Source organism: Anser anser (genome assembly GCF_964211835.1).
Source record: "Anser anser genome assembly, chromosome: 7".
Taxonomy (NCBI): Eukaryota; Metazoa; Chordata; class Aves; order Anseriformes; family Anatidae; genus Anser; species Anser anser.
In genome coordinates this window covers 13,967,494-13,986,397 of record NC_139727.1, presented here as the reverse complement: position 1 = coordinate 13,986,397, position 18,904 = coordinate 13,967,494, and the positions used below count along the sequence as shown (strand labels likewise).

The window sequence follows — 18,904 nt, the reverse complement described above, 5'->3', positions numbered from 1 at the left end:
CATACTTGAGGCTGCTAAATTTCACTCTCAAAGCACAAATATTCGTAAAAGCACCGGATACCTCCCCGTGCTGCACAGAGCGCTCCGGACTTCACTGGAGGCGAGGCCGGGTTTCACACCGGGCTACATCGATGTCGCCTTGCCACGTGTTAAATATTTAAAACCTCTTTTAATAAAAGCACGTTTTACGACAATCACTGCGAGCGCTACGAGGGGACTGTTTGACTCTGTTTTGTTTCCATGGGAACGCGCCGCCCGTTACGAACGCCCGCGTCCCGTCAGCAGGCGAGGAGGCCGCCCCGGCCCACGGCCCACGGCCCACTGGTGGCCCTCGCCGTGAGGAGGCCGCGTGCTGAGCCCCGCGGCCGTGACGATGGGCGGCAGGCGGCTGGCGGGCCTCCCGCCCAGCCTCATCGGGTGCCGCGGCACGGCGGCTCCTCCTCCTTGTGGTGCACCTCACCAGGACTCATTAGCTTCGGCGCTAATTAGCGACGGTGCCTTAAATTTCCTTTTCTGATCCGAAGAGTTCACGTGGGAGTACAACATTTTCATTTTAGCTATTTTTCACTGAGCTCAGCAGTTGGCAGTACGACAGCAGTAAAAATACATTTCACATCGCCGGTCAAAGGCCTGGAGCCAGCAGCAGGAAATCTGGAATTAAATGTTTCTTGTATCTGGAAGGAGGCATGACTAAGGTAAAACTGAATCAAAACACAAGGATGGCTTGTTCTAGGAGCTCTCCCTCCTCGCTTCCAGCGAGCCCCGCGCGCCGCAGAGACCGTTTTGGGGGGCTGCTGGGGGCGGCGGGGGAATCCCGGCGAGAAGGTGCGCATGAAGGCCAACCACACGAGCAACTGCTGCTTCGCGTCGAGACTTCCGCTGGTTACAATTTTCACTGAATGTTTTTTCGGTTATCCTGTCACGGTACAACACAATTACCCACAGGATATGATCTTATCATTTGATTATTAGAAGTTTTTATAGCACAAGGGTAATAAAGCTAACGCAGCTCTCGGAACAGTTAAAGCCCCAGCTCACATGCCATTACCGCTCGCTGCGCAGCCAAGTTAAGGTCAATATTGCCCAACGCAGGAAGAATGCGATTCGCTATTATCCAAATAGTTTAGCAGAATGTGACATGTCTGAAACGAACACAAGGGTTTTGTCAAATATGTGCAGCACAGGTAAGATTTAATCAATCTTTGCGCAAGGAAGGGCAGAGACGGCGCTCACAAACGTGTGCCCCAGCGCCTCGGACGTGCCCCGCTTGGCACAATGCCCGCGCCACCCTCAGCCACAGCCGCCTCCTGCGGGGGGGCATCAAAGTGCCCATAAAGAAGGAAAAGGGGGGGAGTATTCTGTGGGCTGAAGAATATTTACTTGTAAAGCCTGCGAGGAGACCAAATAAAAGGGTCTTTATCATGATCATGATTCCAATATTAAGATTAATAAAATGTATTATTTATAAGTCAATTAACATAAATAGAATATGTAAGCACTAGTGTATTAAAAAATCTTTCCACAGGCAGCAGATTTTTAGCAGCATGAGTTTTTTTTTTTTTTTTCCTGGAATAATACAAGAATAACATTTTCCAGCCAAGAGCAGAAACAGTAGGGGAGTCTTTGCTATCACAGAGCTTCTTATTAAATTCAGTCACTGTGAAAAGCGAGTCCCTTTTTTTTTTTTTTTTTAAATAAAGACAACTTAAAATCAATACAAGTTAGATTAACAAATCACTACTATACTAATCCTGATTTATTACAATCGGCAATATTAAGTTTAATCACGTATAAACTGCTACTCAAAAAAAGATTTTGCTTTACTAAGTCCTGAATTAAATAATGGTGCAGAGTGTACTCAGTTTTTAGATCTGCATCATCTGATATTATGAAAAATTCAATGTACTTCTCTGCAGCAGATGTCAGAGGTCAGCAAATCTATTACAGTAATGTAAGTAATCTGGCTTTCTGCCAACCTTTTTTTAAAAAACACTGAAGCAGATAATTTTATATTTACAAATTCTAAAATCCTCCAGGGACTGAATCTCTTTCCCAACAAAAAGCAGAAACTTCACATTAGAGAAATGTATTTCACAGTATATCAAACATGTCTTCATCATTAGCATTTCATAAAAAGAAAAAAAAAAAGCCCTTAATCCTTATTAGTCAACATTTTTTTCCCAGCTATAGAAATAACAATACAAAGTCTAATCTGAGCCAGTAACCACTACATCTTCATGTATTGATTATGCAGAACAAATGACTTTTTTGGCCCAACTCTGCTTCACAGGACACATGAGAGCACTTCTATTTATAGACATGATAAAAAAAGTAGTTACAATAATGCAAAGGATCTGACCAACCCAGAAAGAGGAAGGAAATTAAATGTTAAGGCTGCCAGTTTCCTCTCTAATTCTCCCCACTGTGTGTGGATATTGCGGGGCGCTCGGGCCAGGGAGGAACCATATGCCCAGGACACAGCGCTCTCTCCATGGGCTGCACAGGGGGAAGGAGGGCAGGAGGCTGTTCAGCACAACCCCTACAGTATTTTTATACTATTTGTTTCAGTGGTTATTTTTGTTTGCTTTCTGGCAGAATAAAATATTCCGGCATGTCTCCCATTGACATCATCTTGCTTTCTCAAGGGCTCCAAGCCCAACACAAAACAGTGCGCAAGGGAGCCTCTCAGCCACAAGAATAATCTTGGAAGGACGTAAAATACCAAAGCCCATTACTCGGGAGACGCTGCCCCGTTTCCATTCTTGGCAAGAAGGTTAAGGAAGCTGTTTGCCATGGGAATGGAAAAAGACTTAAATCTGCTCCACCAAATGAATACAGCCACCAGTTAACCCGTGGAACTCACTGCCAGTGGGTACCTCGGGGCCAAGGGATTAGCGAGATTATGCAAGGATTAGATGCTAATGTAAATCATGAGAACACTAAATGCTTAGAGTTTCAGGAACACTCAGAAGGGACAGGCAACAAATCACCTTACTGGTAGGAGTTCAGAAAACACCTCCCTCCTGGGCACGTTATGCCACTGTGTGTCTTGCTCCTTCCTTCCTCTGAATGCATTGCTGGAGCCAGCCCAGTTTGATCGGGAACTGTCTGTTAGGTCCTCGAGAGCAGCGGGGCAGAGCTGCCTGCAGCCGTGGGTCTGAGCACAGACCAGGATGAGCAGCCACCGAGATGGGGCGGCTCCAGGGACAGCCCCATGCTGCCCCCGGAGTAGAGGGCCCCCGATTGATAACCTAAGTCACAGAAGCCCCATTCTCTTTCCCTGGAAACTCGGTGGCAAAATATTCAGTTGTTTTAAGGGACCAGCAGAAATGCCCTAGCTCTGATCCCGAGAGAAGGCTTATCTTTTTTACAGTGATGCTCTTTAAAAGGGACAAATCTTGGGGCAATGCTGTCGGTGCAAGCATAGGAAACAAGTCACCTTCAACAGCAATCAGCTGGTGGGGATGGACAGGAGCGTCAGGCAGCTCTCCTGGGCACCAGCGACCAATTCCGCCGCAGAGAAGAGGGGGGAGGAATAACCCAAGCTCTAAGATCTCAGCCTATTTTCTGAAATGGGAATATAAAACACAATGAGGAAATCAAGCAGTGTGTTCCTCCAGCCTGATTTCCCCGTGCTGAATTGTACAATCCAGGGTTACGAAAGCAAGCCTTGCATGCTTTTGTGCAGAATATAATAGCAATAGGATTATTTGCATTTGTCTGAAGTACAAAACTGGCATGTATTTTATCAGCAAAGGCAAAATATGTCTGAGTTCAATTTTGTTCCCGAAGAACTTTCCTTCCTTAAAGAAATAGCTCTTTCATCCTTTCATCAACAACTTTCCTCACAGCCCACTGGGAGTGCTGGTGGGTAATGAGAATGGCTCGCTGCTGAAAGGTGGGAACTGCATTGCTGTAAGAGAATTCAAAGACACTTTGTTTTAAGTAAACTGGAAATTAGTGACATTACAAACACAGCTGTTGATTTAGCTGCACAGCCAGGTGATGGAAGCTCAGACACTCTCCAACCTATGGCTCAGCAGGGGGAAATGAACAACCATCCCAGATTTACTGCATGGGAAAGATTCAAAGGAAGGGTGATGGGGACCGTGATGCTTCCCCAAGTCACCTACCAAAATCACTACAAGCCTCTGTTTTAGCCACAGTCACCATTTTCCATCTACAGGCAGTCATACATTTTGCCCAATAGTGCAAAACGGTCTGCACAGACTGTGCAATGCCCAGCCCCTGTGCTCAATACAAACTTACAGACGTCATTTTGCACTGCTGGCAGGGTGCAGGTCTCCTAGAGGGAAATCCTGCTGACCCGGCCTGGGAGCTTGGAGCCACATCTCCACTGCATAAAGCTGGGCTAACCACAGGCAGCCCCTGCCATGTTAGCAAAGCCCTGCAGCAAAACACAAGGTGGAGATTCCCAGCAGACTTGGGGCATGTGAGAGGGAACAACTTACTCCCCAGCCCTGGTGCTGCTCCTGCAAAAGAGAGTGGCACATCTCCCATTGCGCAGCACCCTCCTGGGACAGCTCAGCTCCCAGCAAGGAAACGGGCCGTGTCCCCGGGGGCACAGCCTGTCCCTACTCCTGGATGTCACGAAGTGGAGTCACCAAGAGGGACCAACACGCTTGGCCTGATGCTGACCAAAGATGCACACCCAGCTCAGATGCTAGGAGTGCCGGGACCCCGCATGTGCACAGCCACAGCACCTGCTGAGAGCCGATTCACACCAGTGCAGGGGGTGCACAGACAGGAAGCTCTTCTCTGCCTGGCTGACACCCACCCCGGGGCCCTGGGTAGCACACTGCATGCCCCAGTCCTGCTTGGACAAAATCCTGGGTGGAAAGAAGGCTGTGAAACAATTTTGACAAGGGAGAGAGACCATTGCTGTGCAGTCACTGGAAGGGAGCGCCTGGTCGCCCAGCACACTCACCCAACGACTCCAGTGCTGGCCAGTAAGTCTCCTGGGTTGTAAACCCAGTCCTGATGAAATTCTGAAAAAACAGCATGTTCTCAGATGTTTTGAATGGACAGTTAAGGATCTGTTTTAATGGTAAACAATTACATTCCTCTGTCATCTGATACTTTTTAAATTTTGGGGAGGGGGGAAGCTTTCTGAATTTTCAATAGTTCCTTTGTTACAGCATCTGTTACTCACATAATTGAAAAGATGTTTGTTCAGTGGTATGCTTGAGAGTACAGTTATTTAATCTTAATGATAAAGCCCTGAGGGCAGAAAATCATAAGTAAAAACCTCTTGTTATTTATCAAAAAAAAAAAAACAGGAAAAGAAAAAGAAGGAAAAGAGGACAGACACCTCATCTATCTTCAGGCTTAAATTCATGCTTGATGGAAAACTATTGAGACAATTTGAAACTTGCAAAGTTTTCTGGGAGTCTGTGACTAGCTGAAGTGGGAGGGGGGCAGGAAAGTGGGGTGAAGACAAAAATAAAACAATCAGGTTAGTATGACATGAAAAAACTACTGCTTGGCAAAATTTTTTGGGTCAAACAAAGAGCTAGCTGTAGTTTACAGGATGACATAACACTTGATTAATTTTTGCCTGAGGATGTTTTCACACTTAACATTATAAACCAAAACCTTCTATTAATTATGTGTATTAAAAGACAACCGTAAGCATTTCCATGTATACGTTATAACAGAATCTAATTTTTTCTCCCCTCTAAAAGACTGGCTGCTATTTCCTACAAAACTCCACCAAAATGCTTACACTCCACCAAAATTATCCAAACACTTTAACAAAACCAAGCAGCATTTGTGTGGAACGCAGGACTCTCTTGCATATTGAATTACTTCACAATATCCTTAGGGTAGAGAAACTTTTACGGTTGTTACAAGGAAACCATGTAAGGGACTGACTTTGACCTGCCTTGTGTTTCTGATAATGTGTAATATTTATGTGAGCGGTTACGACAGAAAAATGGCAGAAGGGGCTCTGAGCTGCACAAGAGACCATACCTCCTCGTTTCCAAATCCTGGGAGCGCGTGGCCCCTTCCAACGCGACACGACTGCCCGCCGGGTGGCTGCGGGGCAGTACCGCACGCCGCGGCACACCCCGCATCCACAGCCCCGGCCGGGTTGCCTGGGGCTGCCGAGCGAGCGGGGCTTGCTTCGGAGGAAGCAAAGATGAAAGGCGGCCAGGCTTTGAGGCAAAAAAGGCCCCAACAGGCCACTGCTCACATTTCTGTTTTGTTCAGTGAGCTTTATTTGGAACTTCTTATACCTTGCGAAATAGCAAGTCGGTGGTGGATTCTTCTTGTTTTTTTTTTAGGGGGTGGAGGTGTTATATTTATAAAAAATCCCTAACGACAACGTCACCAGCATTGCAGAAACACAGCCTATCGTTTACACAGGATAAGTAAAGCTGCTGATCATGTGCTTTGTGTAAAAGCGAAAGAAACATCAGCCCCTGCATGTGAAAACCACATCTGCATTATTAGGGGAAGGCAGCGGGGAGAAGGGTGCTTCGCAGAAAAGTAGCCGTTTCTGAGGGTTTCCTGACAACCGAGAGATGCGGGGCACCAACAAGGAGCTCTCCGTTTCCCAGGAAAGGCTCGGCCTGAACCAGCCAACACCAGCCACTCACGCCCCTACGCTGCACGACTGGGCAAGGTGACTGCACGGAGAGGAGCACAAACAAAGAAAGTTAATGACCAAAACAACAACAACTCACAAGCTCCGTACGGTCTGAATCATGTAGAGAGCAACAGCCCCACGATGGGAAAACATTAATGCTTTTTATATTGGTAATCATCTGTAACATGAGCAATTAAGTACAGTACTAATGGACTATAGCCAAGAGCCTGGTACTAATATTAAAAACTGACAGAGATGAATAGGTTTGGAAGGGAAACTAGGCTGACAAAGACATTTTTATGAAGTGCCTTGGCCTATGTGAAATAACCCAATCGGAGGCAGGTTCAGACCAGCCATGCCTACAGTGACAATAACGCATTCATTGGCATTATGTGATTCCTGCTATGCTTTAAATAAAAACACCCATTGCTTCCACTCAGCAACCTGCACTTTCGTTATTATACTCATTAATAAAACAAAAGTTGTCTAACTAATATACAAACAACGCTTACTGAAAAACTGGCAACCTCGCCTTGTTTTAAAATGAAACCACTTACTGGAAACCCAAACTGTACTTCATGAAATGAATCAGCTGACATTGCACACAAAATCTTTCCCCTTTAGGAGAGAAACAAAGCCATCGCCTCGCTGACCCAGGCGCTCTGCCCACCTGCAGCACCCAGCCTCTCCTCCCCGCCTGGGTGCTGGAGGGGGAGCAGAGCAGTCGCTATAGATTTGGCCATGCCGTGACTCCTCTGCTTTTGGCTCTGCTTTAGTGTTTGCCACCTTGGTAAGGGGTGGTTGCAGCCATATCCTGCCTTTTTAGAAGTTATAAGCAGCGGAGGGCATGTGCCATTTCGCTCCGCAGCATCCTAACGATGTCATTGAAAGGTCGCGCCATCTAAGCAGCCATGGTATGCTCAAGCCAGTGTAAACAGCTGGTAGCTTCTCCATCATGTTGGAAAGAAGATAGTTATCTCAACACGGCTGCCCCTGACATCTAGTTGTAGAGACAAATGGCAAGGCTAAGCCAAACAGCAGCGGTACCAGTGACGCCAGGGAACCTTGTGTTCTGCCTCCAGTAAGCAAGGAAAGACCCGTGGGATTCAGAAAGGAAAAATCATGAGGTTTATTCAGCATTTACTTCCCAGCTTAATTCAATTTCCAGTTTAGCTTTACAGCTCACCTTCAAGTTAGAAAATGTACGTGTGTCCTGAATCATGAATGTGTATTCCTGTGCTGCAGTTCTAGTTTTAGATTAAATGTCATCTGAGCACTTCGGCTATAAATGAACATTACATTTACAGGTGCTGTAGTTAGAATTACCAGCTGAAACAAACCATGACAATTTAATTTACTTTTTTCCAAGTCTGAGGCTTAATACAACTTTCCCATGGTGGAAAAAAGTGTCTAACGCTAGAAATCTAGAGATTGGACCAGTCACTGAGTTTTTTCTTTCTATACGTGTTTTCGTTTTTCAGACCAGATTTGGTAAAGCATATTTTAGGTTACCTCAGGGCTGATCTAAAAATTCTACAACACTTTTTCTCCAAATGCCATCTTCTGACAGCCTGCCACAAAGCACTGAAAAATAGGTCCTGCCTTGTATCAGACCGAACCCAGAATTACACAGTGGCTCTGGAACCCAATGGCTCACATTTGAGCTCTTTGGTGTCTTAAGACCCATCCTAACCGTCGACTATAGTTGTGTCCTCCCTCAGACTGGCTTGGGGCAAGCAGAATTGGTTTTGGGTAGCTGGGAAAGGCTGTTGAATTCTCAAGGCATGGTGAGTCTGCTCAGTTTTTCTAGTGAGTGTAATGGACTTTGTAGTACATCCCTAAGTAACGAAGTCACATGGAGGAGTGTGTGCATCAAAGAAGAGTGCAATTCCAGGGTTTTGCATGTAAAATAATAAACCACTAGCATGAAAGCAGAAGAAAGAGAGAAGGGTTCATGGAGTATTTGTGAATGGCTCATTTATTTTTCCACCGCTACAAGAGAGTTGCTCTCTCAGTGAATCTCGGATTTCATCACAGAGCCCAGCAACAGTTGTGACCCAAACCCGCAGAGCCCTAACTCTCGCGTGTGCCTGGGTCTCCTCTGAGAAGTAAACAGGATTTTGCACAGCGCATCTGGCGAGGGAAGACCCAGACTACCAGCTTCAAACCAATCAGCTGGCTTGGGTGCAAGAGGAAGCCTTGAGCCTACCGGGGCTGTAATAATGGAGGGGAAGAGCCGAATACCCACAATCTGATGAGTCAATTACAGCAATCTGTAGCATTTGTCAGCAATGCAACGGCAGGGAAAACCCCGTCTGACGTGTACAGCAACGTGCACAATTTGCTCTGCTGCTTGGCTTGATCTCTGAAAAGCTTCTAACTCTAACTGTTATGGTGCATTAGATGCAATTTCTTTGTTCACCCAAGCCCTTGTGGTGGAGATGTCTCCTGTAAATGAGGGTTGTGAACCTCCCCTCCACGACGAGGGCAGGGTCTCCCTCGGAGTGGCCAACATGTAAGGCACAAAAAGAGGGTGAAAAACTGCCCAATGCGCACAGCTCTGCTGTGCCACCTTCTGCACAGGCAAGTACAACCTCTTCCTGAGCTCAGTACAGTAACTTTCTTATGCCCAGAAACAAGAGATTGGACTTTCCTTATCTGAGCCTGAAATTGCAGAGCTTTTATTAACATTTGCTTGTCTTAAAAAAAAGAAAAAAAAAAAGAGTTGTTTCTAAAAACCAAAGCAAACCAAAACAACATTCCAGCTCCAGTATTTTATTCAATGCGTGTTGGCTTCACAAGCCCTGGAAGTTATTATCTACATGTGAAGAATAAGAAATCAACAGTTCTGACCAGCAACAATGGCTGCAGAGAAAGAGTGCTTGGCAGCAGCTTGCAGGCAGGGAGGAGGGAAGGAATGCAGTGAAGAAGAGGAATGCAACGCTCTGCATGACCTACAACATTAACAGCACCCTGCATTGTGGGCTGCCCCGTTATTTTGATCACAACCACAATTTGCTTAATTGGTATTCCTAAAAAACGACAAAAGACAAGTGTTTGCATCAATTAGCTGTCATTCCTCATTTTTCCTTGAGTATGCTTTGCTCTATTTTTTGGCTTCTTTATTCAGAAAACTGTTGTAAAAATTAAGATATGTACCAAAGAAAAATCAGATTCTTGTTTTATTTGTTTAGTCACTGAAGACACACACTCTGGTTTAAATTACAATGGATTATCTGACTAAACTGTTGGGGGAATATTTACTATATCTTTAAGAATCCTCTCTCTCTCTCTCTTTCTCTAATTCTTTATAAAACGCTTTGAAGGCTCTCCAAATTAATTTTTTCATTATTAAACAAGCATTTCAGATTTGTTATCTTACCTTTCATAATGTCTGCGAGTACATGTAGCAGCACTTGTGCTTCCAGGGTTACCACCTAATTCATCATAAATATGTTTCCATTGTCGACGGGCTGTTATCTGTAAAAATGGCAATGGAAAATTTAATCTTGCATCTTTACAGATTCTACAGCGTTTGAGTTCACAACAACAAATGCATGTGTGACACTTTCAGAACAGCATGTACTACAAGCACTATAAAAGCCCCTACAGAATATATAGAGCGCGCAGAGCTTTGGGTGTCGTTTTTTCCCTTTTTTTTTTTTTTTTTTGTAAGTTAACACTATGCCTATTTTCTCTCTCTCTAAAATGGAGTGATCTGACTGATTCATTATCAAGTCACAAGCAATCCGGTCTCACAAAAGAGAATCTCAATCAATACAGGGTCATTAACCATCAGAAGTTTTGCAGACAAATCCCACGGTGAATTATGAAACTGAAGCTAGAACCATACTCAGCACAAATAATGATTACATAGTTATTTTAACTAAATTAGAGAAAATAAATCTGCTGCAAAACCCAAATCCACCACAGAATTCTATAAATCCATAAAAGCATAGTCTGTAACTCTATATGTTACAAGCTGTTTATTTTTATCCATTTATGTCAGTAAAATATATAGATCAAATAGTAATGAAATCTTAACATACTCCAATGTTAATATTTGAGCTATGTACTTTATTGGACCACGCTGATGAAAATAAACATCTTGTAACATATTGAGTTGCATACCATGGCTCTGTTTTTTTGTACAGAAATTAGGATTATACAGAATAACAGATGGAAGACCTGGCAAAAGAATTGTTTCTGAATACCACTTCATTATTTTATATATTCCGCTATATTTAAAACAGGAAGAAAAACAGGAATAGGACAAGCACAACAGATCACCCTCCTTTGCCTGCAGCTCATAAAGAAGGCCAGTGGAAAATTGTGGGGGCAATTTGGGGAGAATTTTGTAATTTTCTGTGGAATGCTGTGGATTTTAATATATTCAGCCCCGGAGGCTTCTTTGGAGTTACCCACAGAGCAGTCAATGGCGTTTACAGAGGAGCTAAAGGCAGCAATCAGAAGAAAACAAATATTACAACTTGCAATCTGAGGCCTGTAATTTTAATCTAAACAAGGGGAGATAGCTACCGTTGTTAAATATTACTGGGCAAGAGGTATTTCTGTTTTGCTCTATATAAAAGGAACATCCTTGCTTTGCAGAAATCGTTCTCTGAAGCCAAAAGGATGGCTGGAGACTTAGCACTTGATAATGTTACAATTCCAAGTTCATTGTTTGCACAGATTTCCTCAGAAAACATCAGCACCTCCTCCAACTCACTACTAGTACCTTTTTTTGGACTTCTGAATACTTGGAAAAAAGGGAGTATTTTATCTTAAAGCTCATTCAAGGCAAAACGGGCTGACTGTATTCAACTGTTTCATTTTCTGTCTTCTGTAACAAACCCAAAGTACATGGGTGGAAGCGAAAGACTGCGATTCAAGGCTAAATTCTCCACAAATTAATTATTTAAATAAAAGCTAAACATTCATCTGAGGAAAAGGCTCACTTTAAGTCTTAGTTCTCTCACTTAAGTTCTTACACTGTCACTTCCCCAGGCTACCCACACTTTGGTCTATTACTTTTACTAAAGGGATTGAAGAACTGAAGTCCTAATGAGCCATAAAGAACATTGCCTCCCAGGAATATGAACGTATGCTCCTTCTGCAACCTGAAAGGTCAAAAAAGCATTGGACCAAGCCCCCTGCTGTGGAGGAATGTCTGGATGGAAAGCTAGATCTGCTCCTGCCTCCCACACCTTTGTCACAGGTCCTTGGGACAGGCAGAGGGACAAGGCATGGCCAGGAAGCCCTTACCTTTTCTTAGTTCCTCAAAATCATGGATCCTCTGTGGACTGTTGCAAGGAGCTTTCTATTAAATACAATCTGGCAGCCTCACAGGCTAAGGGGACAAAGATGCTCAAAGCCAATCTGGGGACTGTGCTCTGACCCATAGTAAGCACAGCCCGGCTGGCTGGCAAAGCTTTGTCCAGGACTCATCTTTGGCTGAGTACAGTGATGCTGTGCAGAAGATATAAATTAAAGCAAAGGATTCGTCCACATGAGGACTACTGCGAGCCCCTTTTTTAAATGCACCCATGTTACTAAGAAGCACAGCAGACATTTTCAAAAGGAGCATGGTAACCTTAGAGCCCAAGTCTCATCAACTGTGAGCTGAATCCAGAGTCAACACTCCAGCTGGAACAACACTAAACACATCCATCTTTAAGGTGAAAGGGGAATCCCTCTGAAATCACTGGACATTTTTCTGTGCCTATCTCCTCTAGGCTGTTTGGAATAATAGTATTTACATAAATATTTGCCCAGCTTTATCCAATTCTGCCTCTGCAGTGGATCAGAACTCCTTGGCAATTAGCAGTTCTGCCCTCCCACGTTTCAATTCGACATTCCCTTAAACAATTGTTATTCTAACAAAGCCTAGGGTTGAGTTTTCCCCTGCTCTGGAAAGTTTAGGTTTTATGCTTAATAAACTTCAAAGGACTAAAGTAAGTGATAAATTACATCCTTAAACAATCTGAGCAAAACACTGCACTGTGGAAACCTCACAATTGTCATGTAGGGCAGCACTGTTCAAGCTGGATGCTCATGCTGGCAATGTTCAAATTAAGGACTGCTTTCTTTCCTCATTGAAGTCACTCCCAGCCACCTTCAGCGACCATGAACTTCTTGAGGAGCCAGAAAAGGGCACTGCTTGGCAATGCTTTGCTTATGGTTATTGTTTGTACCAAAATGCCTGCCTTGGTTGCTTTGTGCTTGGTGCACAGGGGTCTTCTACTCGGAATGGGCTCATATGTGATCCTGGTAAGTAACATGCCCATGGCTGGGGCACATGAAAAACAGAACGGCAGGTAACAGAAGGTGCAAAAATGTTCAAATGTTTTAGTTGGCTGAGCAGGGAATTTCCTATAAGCATTCAGAGGTGTCATTTTTTTTTAAGGGCATAGAGCTACAGTGGAGTAAGACAACTAAGACACTGCAAAAGCTGTAACAAGTACTTCCTAAGCACTTTCACTGCACACTTTTGGTAAATTCAGCTTCAGTTTCCTGACTTCAGTTGGCCTGCTGCAGTAGACAACATACAGAGGACCAAGTTCCTTAGCTGCTTTAATTCTCCAATTTGTTTTTCTCTACACCCACCATCCCTCATGTGTCTTGTACATTTCTACAGGTATAGGATGCTCCAGGCTCACCTATTAATCAAGACAATTGCAAAGGCCAGTCTCATCTCTGAGAGCTTTCCATTCTGATGCTGGCTTTAGATTTAAAGTGGTCTTCTGTTTTGCAGACCTCTCCCACAATTTGCTCCAGCCTACAGGTCCACAATCCTAGACCTGGGCCCACTGGGAGCCAGGAGCATTGAAAATCTCCATGCCATGTTTTCCCATCAGGAGAATTTAGAGTTAAATGAGAGACTGCTCTGCCCAGGGACCTGACAGCAGATTCTGATCTCGTTCCTATAAGCATAGTATTAGGCAGTAACGGGTACTCAAAAGCAACCAAATGAAAACAATGATGTTATCTATTAAAGTAGAGGACTGTTTATACAAATGCTTTTAATGGATCTTCTGCTTTGTGAAATTTAAGGTCTTCTGCACTGCCAATCCCAGCGCCCAGCTCTCTTCCTCATGAAAAGGCTTCTTGCTTATTTCCTGCTGTAAATCTAAGGGGGATTTTCTGGTCATGGTATGTGATGTACATAAGGCTCTTCAAAACAGAGCTCTGGCTACTAGCTCTCTATGAAACAAACACAGGTAGTTTTGCATTCCACTGAGATACCAGTTCCTGCAGGCCTGCCCAGACACAGAACTTTTGTATGCATCAATCATTAATTTCTAAAAACTAAAGCACTTTATTGTTGCTTCCAGGAGGCAGCAGCTAAATGGGATCCTACTGACCTTCAGCGAAACTTAAGCTGCTGCACAGTGAAGGTTAAGCCCCACCTGTTTTTCTTTTTACCCTTTATCTTTGTAAGACATCTGCAGGTAGAGTCCATTCAGCACCACACAGTCTTCTACAATTATGCCAAGGCATTCCTCCTGTGTTGGCTCAGAGGGAAAGATGCCACTTCATGATTTGCCAAAGACAGCTCTTAAATAATTCCTGGAAGTTTCCCATCTATGAACATCTGCATCTTTTACTCACTTGACTTAAGGTGACTGACAAAATTTCAGGCCACGGTTGTTAAATGTCACTGCAGCTGAGCCCCCTGGAATGTGACATTTCATCCAAGGATTTGGGGACATTTTAAATCATTCATACTGTGAAGGTCTGCTATACAGAGTGCTTTCCAATGCACTCTCTTATTACTAGCAGTAAAGATGCTTATTTCATCTATCTTCATTTAAGAGAAATGTGATCCCACCAATTCAAAACAGACAGCTTCATCTGTTAAGGAGTTAAACCAATTTGTATGGGTTCCTATTTTTATTAAGACTGTATTACGTCCAACAAGAACTACATGGGAGTGTGGTATTACACAGTTACGGATAACAACTAAGAATTAGTAATCAAACAGATAAGAGATGAGAAATGACTCTCACAAGCAGTGTAACTGGAGAGCCCTTAAGTAAAAACATGACACACAATGATGACTTGACACTACTAAATATCCTGTTCTGTATAGGTAATAGTCTCTGCCAAACCTCACTGGATGCATTCCAGTACTTGGTACATGACAATTAAGGAAAGACAGACAGATGGTTAAGAAAGTTGTTCTCTGCCCTTCAAATCCAGTCCCTGGCAGTTTTCATTCACATTTAGATTCTTAAATAGGACTGGACTCAGAGGACATGCACTGTTCTGTGAATTTGAGCAGAAGCTGAAAAACACTGTACATAATCTTTGCTTGTTTCTCATTTTTAAAGTCCTATAAAGGCTTCTGTACATGTACAAGGTGGACAGGGCAGGGGCTGCAACTGAAAATTGGCCAAATATCATTGTTTTGTCAAACACAAGGATGTAAAGACTGCAACAGCCTTAACTGGGGAAGTTTCTACACTTGCCTATAAAAATTTGTCACCTGACCACTCTAAATTACAATGTGATTTTAACCAATCTTTAATTTGCTGCCTGTTCAGAAAATGGCTGTCACATGCTGAAGCCAAATATTAAGTATTCATATTAAATATAAGTATTATTTTCTTCACAGTACTTCCAAGAGAAAAGGCCTGCTTCTATCTCAATGTATAAACTAGAAGAGTGAAATTTTAAAAACAAGTTAAAGACGATGAAGCCCTTATAAAGACTAATGGCTCATCCAAGCCTGATGACAGGGTCCAAACAGATGAATGTATGCTAATCAGGGTGGCTCCTGCCACCCTAAAACTGGGGAAAGCCTTTGCTCTGCACGACTTCTCATCAACAACAGTGCGTAAGAGTCACAGTCACAATTGTGCGTGTGAGTGGTGCAATTTAATCACTGCTGAATTACAGCACTCACTTGAAATTTAAATACAGGACTAAGCAGACCTCTCTAAGATTCTGGAATTAAGACTGAGGTCCACGTCATCTCAGTCATCTGATGCCTTGCTGAAAAATGAAACCCAAATCAAACACAAAAGCCTCTCACCAATGCTCACCATAATGAAATATGTACAGACAAACACAGTTAGGCAAACTTAACCGATATAAACAGGTTATAAAATAATTTTAAAAAGTGGCTGTGCACAGGTCAAAGTATTGCAACAGCTATTGGTTTAACATTCAGGGAATATAAGGCAAAGGCAGATCTATACTGAGGATGAGGCTGCTCAAAGCAGAGGATGAGGTCAGGCAGCCTCACATTCCATGTACAACCCAAATCACATCAACGTGCTCCTCCCTACTTCAGCTCTTCTGTGGAGAGAGCACATAAGCCACTCACATCCAAAAAACAGGATCAGGCCCATCACTTCAGCCAGAGACATTCCCAAATCAAAGGTGGGCTCCCAGGTACGTCAGACAGCTTGAACTATTATTGCCATTTTCATCAAATGAGGCAAGTGTCCCTAACCAACAAAGAACACCTGTCACTGAGAAAAGGACAGGAGCTCTGACACAAGGAAGGACCGATGCTACTCTGTATGACACTCTCACGTGTGTGCTCCTTTCCCTCTGATCCTCACGTTGCCTCTCACAGCGTCTGCTGCTCTTGGTAGTCCTGGCTCTCCAGTCTCTTGTTCACAAACTCACCCTCCTATTCCTGCTCCTCCAGGCACAGGGGTTCACCTTCTTCACCATCTCTAAATCCTCCTGCGCTCTCTCATTCTGGCACTAAAGCTCAGCTCTCTCCAGCAAGCCACCATTTTGGCACCCCTGCTTCTAGCTGCAGTCCCTTCAAGTAGGTCTGAAACATTGCTGCCTCCCTGAGCACTCTGAACACCTCGCTCTCCTCTCAACTTTCTTCCTGGCCTTCTCTTTGTGCTCTGGATCAAGATCAAGATTTAGCCCTCATTTTCACTGTACTTTGCCACTCACAGCAATTATTGTTGGCTCATAGTTTCTGTAACAATATATCTATGCTAGCTATGCATGCATATATACCCCTGAGCACACCTACACACACTCCTGTACATAAGCATGGTATGTGCTGATTAATGAAAGATATAGAAATAACAGAAGCCAAATCAAGCATAGATTTTTGTTGAGAATGTCAGATTCCGTGTTTCACAAAATCCCAACCACACCCATGCTAATAAACCCGGGCTGTTAATTTGTAGAACAATATGCTTTATTGTATGGTACGAAAATGGTGAGTTTTGTATTTTGGTTCAAGTAACTTTCAGTCTCTTGATAGTGCATTTCTTCTTGTCAGTTCTCTACAGCACAGATATGTCCCAGATTACTTCGTAAACAAAGCAAAAATAATTTCTTTCATCCAACTGCGGCAGGAACTGAACAACTTAATCTGATCATTGTGTGCAAAGAAAATATTTCCAATGACGACATCTTCCTATGTCAATTGGTTTTTATTACAGATGTCATCTCTATGTGCCATATTAATGCAGCTCTTTCTTCTCATTTCAAGATTTTAATCTAAGTTTGTTGCTCTAATATTTTATTGGTTCAAAATACATGCTGTAAAATCCATGGCCTTCAAATTTTCCTGTGAGCTAAAAATAAACTGCTCTTGTCAGATATGGTTAGCTGATAAAAAGTGTCAGAGACTTTTCTGAATTACTTTGATAACTTCCTGTTTATGTGGTACTGACCCTTGTCTAATAAAGATCTTTTACACTTGGAATAAGAGAAGATACTGCAGCATACTATTCCTTAATGGACAATGCTGATTACTTTTGAAAGCCTTTAATACATTTCCCATATTAGACATGAACAGATGTCAGGGATGTTGCCAAGTGAAATTTCTTTTATGCAATCTTGGCTTGTTGTACAATAATAGCCCTTTCTCAACATGGGAAAAAATTACAGACCCAACTAATTTCCTTGACAGGGAAGAGTTACATATGTTTTCCACTTGTAGCTTTTACGACAAGTTTACAATTTTGCCAAACCTGGAACTAATTGGGACTGTTTCCAAAAATGGTCCAATAAACCCACAATGTGTACAGCTAGCCTAAAATGCAGCAAATGATTGTTTGCTTTAACTTTTTTTTTTTTTTTTCTAACAGGGAAAAGTCAGATTGCACAATTATTTCATTTAAGTTACTTAAACACTTACTGTTTCATATCCTCCCAGTTTTTGAGCAGCTTGAAACATAGTCCAAAGGTTAACTGTTAGAGGGACAATAAGTATTTAGATAAGCATTGCATTAACCAACATATTTCAAAGAAATGTAAATTAAACAGTTCTTTTTAAAAAAGCAGAAAAAAAGAAAGCTCACAGCCCCTGAAAAAGCTCCTGTGAAACATTTTCCAAAGAGATATTTACATAATCTGAAAAGTAAATATTAGCCCATACTATGTATATTTTTTTAATTACATATAAGAGAACACACTTAGATTCCTTAACAGGACTGGAAAAACACACTGAGACAAAGGTATTGGGCTCATTTGACTTTGCTGATAAGAAGCACAGTATAATGAGACTATAGCATATTTCCATAATTTTGATAACAAAAATTACTCATTGGGAAGAATGTTGCTTTTAATTATTTGTTTAATACTGATTTCATTAGCAAGCAAGCATGAGCCACACACTGGCTCCCAGAGAAAGCCTATTGATTAAACAACAATATCCAATATTTACTGCAGCTCAGGTAATGGCCTCCATAATCAATAAGCAGTAAGCTGTGTTCAAATGGATCTTGTGTAAATGAACCTGGGGGAGCCCAAATGCAAATTACCATAATAATTATGGTATGGGTGGTCGTGCCGTGCCCATGGCTGTGGGGTGGAAGGAACAGAGGCAACTCCTTCAAAAGGCATGTTGGAAGATGCTTGTTGCTTCCTGCATAATTCCTCCCCTCTCTCATGCTTTTCATGCTGGTTTTTATTTTTTATTTTATTTTGATAGAAGAAAATTTGATGTCTCAGCTTTATGAAAAGTCTACGCACTGTTCCACCAACAAGCAGTGGCTCCCAACAGACACACTGCAAGCACTGCAGGCCAGACTCAGCAGTACGCTGCACAGTACAGCAGACAGGATCTCTTCCTCCACGGGGAGCATGCTCGTTTGCAGTGTACATACTGCTTCTTCCCACTAACCTATTTATACTGGCAGTGTTTGCACAGGTCTTGGTGGACAAATACAGAGCCCTGTCCTGCAAACATTTCTGCTCTTCTCAGCATACTTACTCTTGGCATTTAAGTATTTGCTGGATCTGGCCCCTAATTTCTAATGAATGACAGGCAACTTTCAGCATATTTCATCTAAATGTTAGCAG

At 42.9% G+C, this 18,904-nt stretch overlaps 1 protein-coding gene across 3 annotated transcripts in view; it reads right to left on the bottom strand.

Moving 5' to 3' along the window:
* ARID5B (AT-rich interaction domain 5B) overlaps positions 1 to 18,904 on the bottom strand; it is a 116,543-nt gene that overhangs the window by 11,377 nt on the left and 86,262 nt on the right. For all 3 annotated transcript variants that reach the window (XM_083843938.1, XM_083843939.1, XM_083843937.1), the window contains 2 exons: positions 17,739 to 17,791; positions 9,996 to 10,093 (listed from right to left, as the gene is read on the bottom strand). In XM_083843938.1, coding sequence (XP_083700064.1) covers positions 9,996 to 10,093; positions 17,739 to 17,791 — 151 coding nt within the window. The remainder of the gene's footprint in view (positions 1 to 9,995; positions 10,094 to 17,738; positions 17,792 to 18,904) is intronic.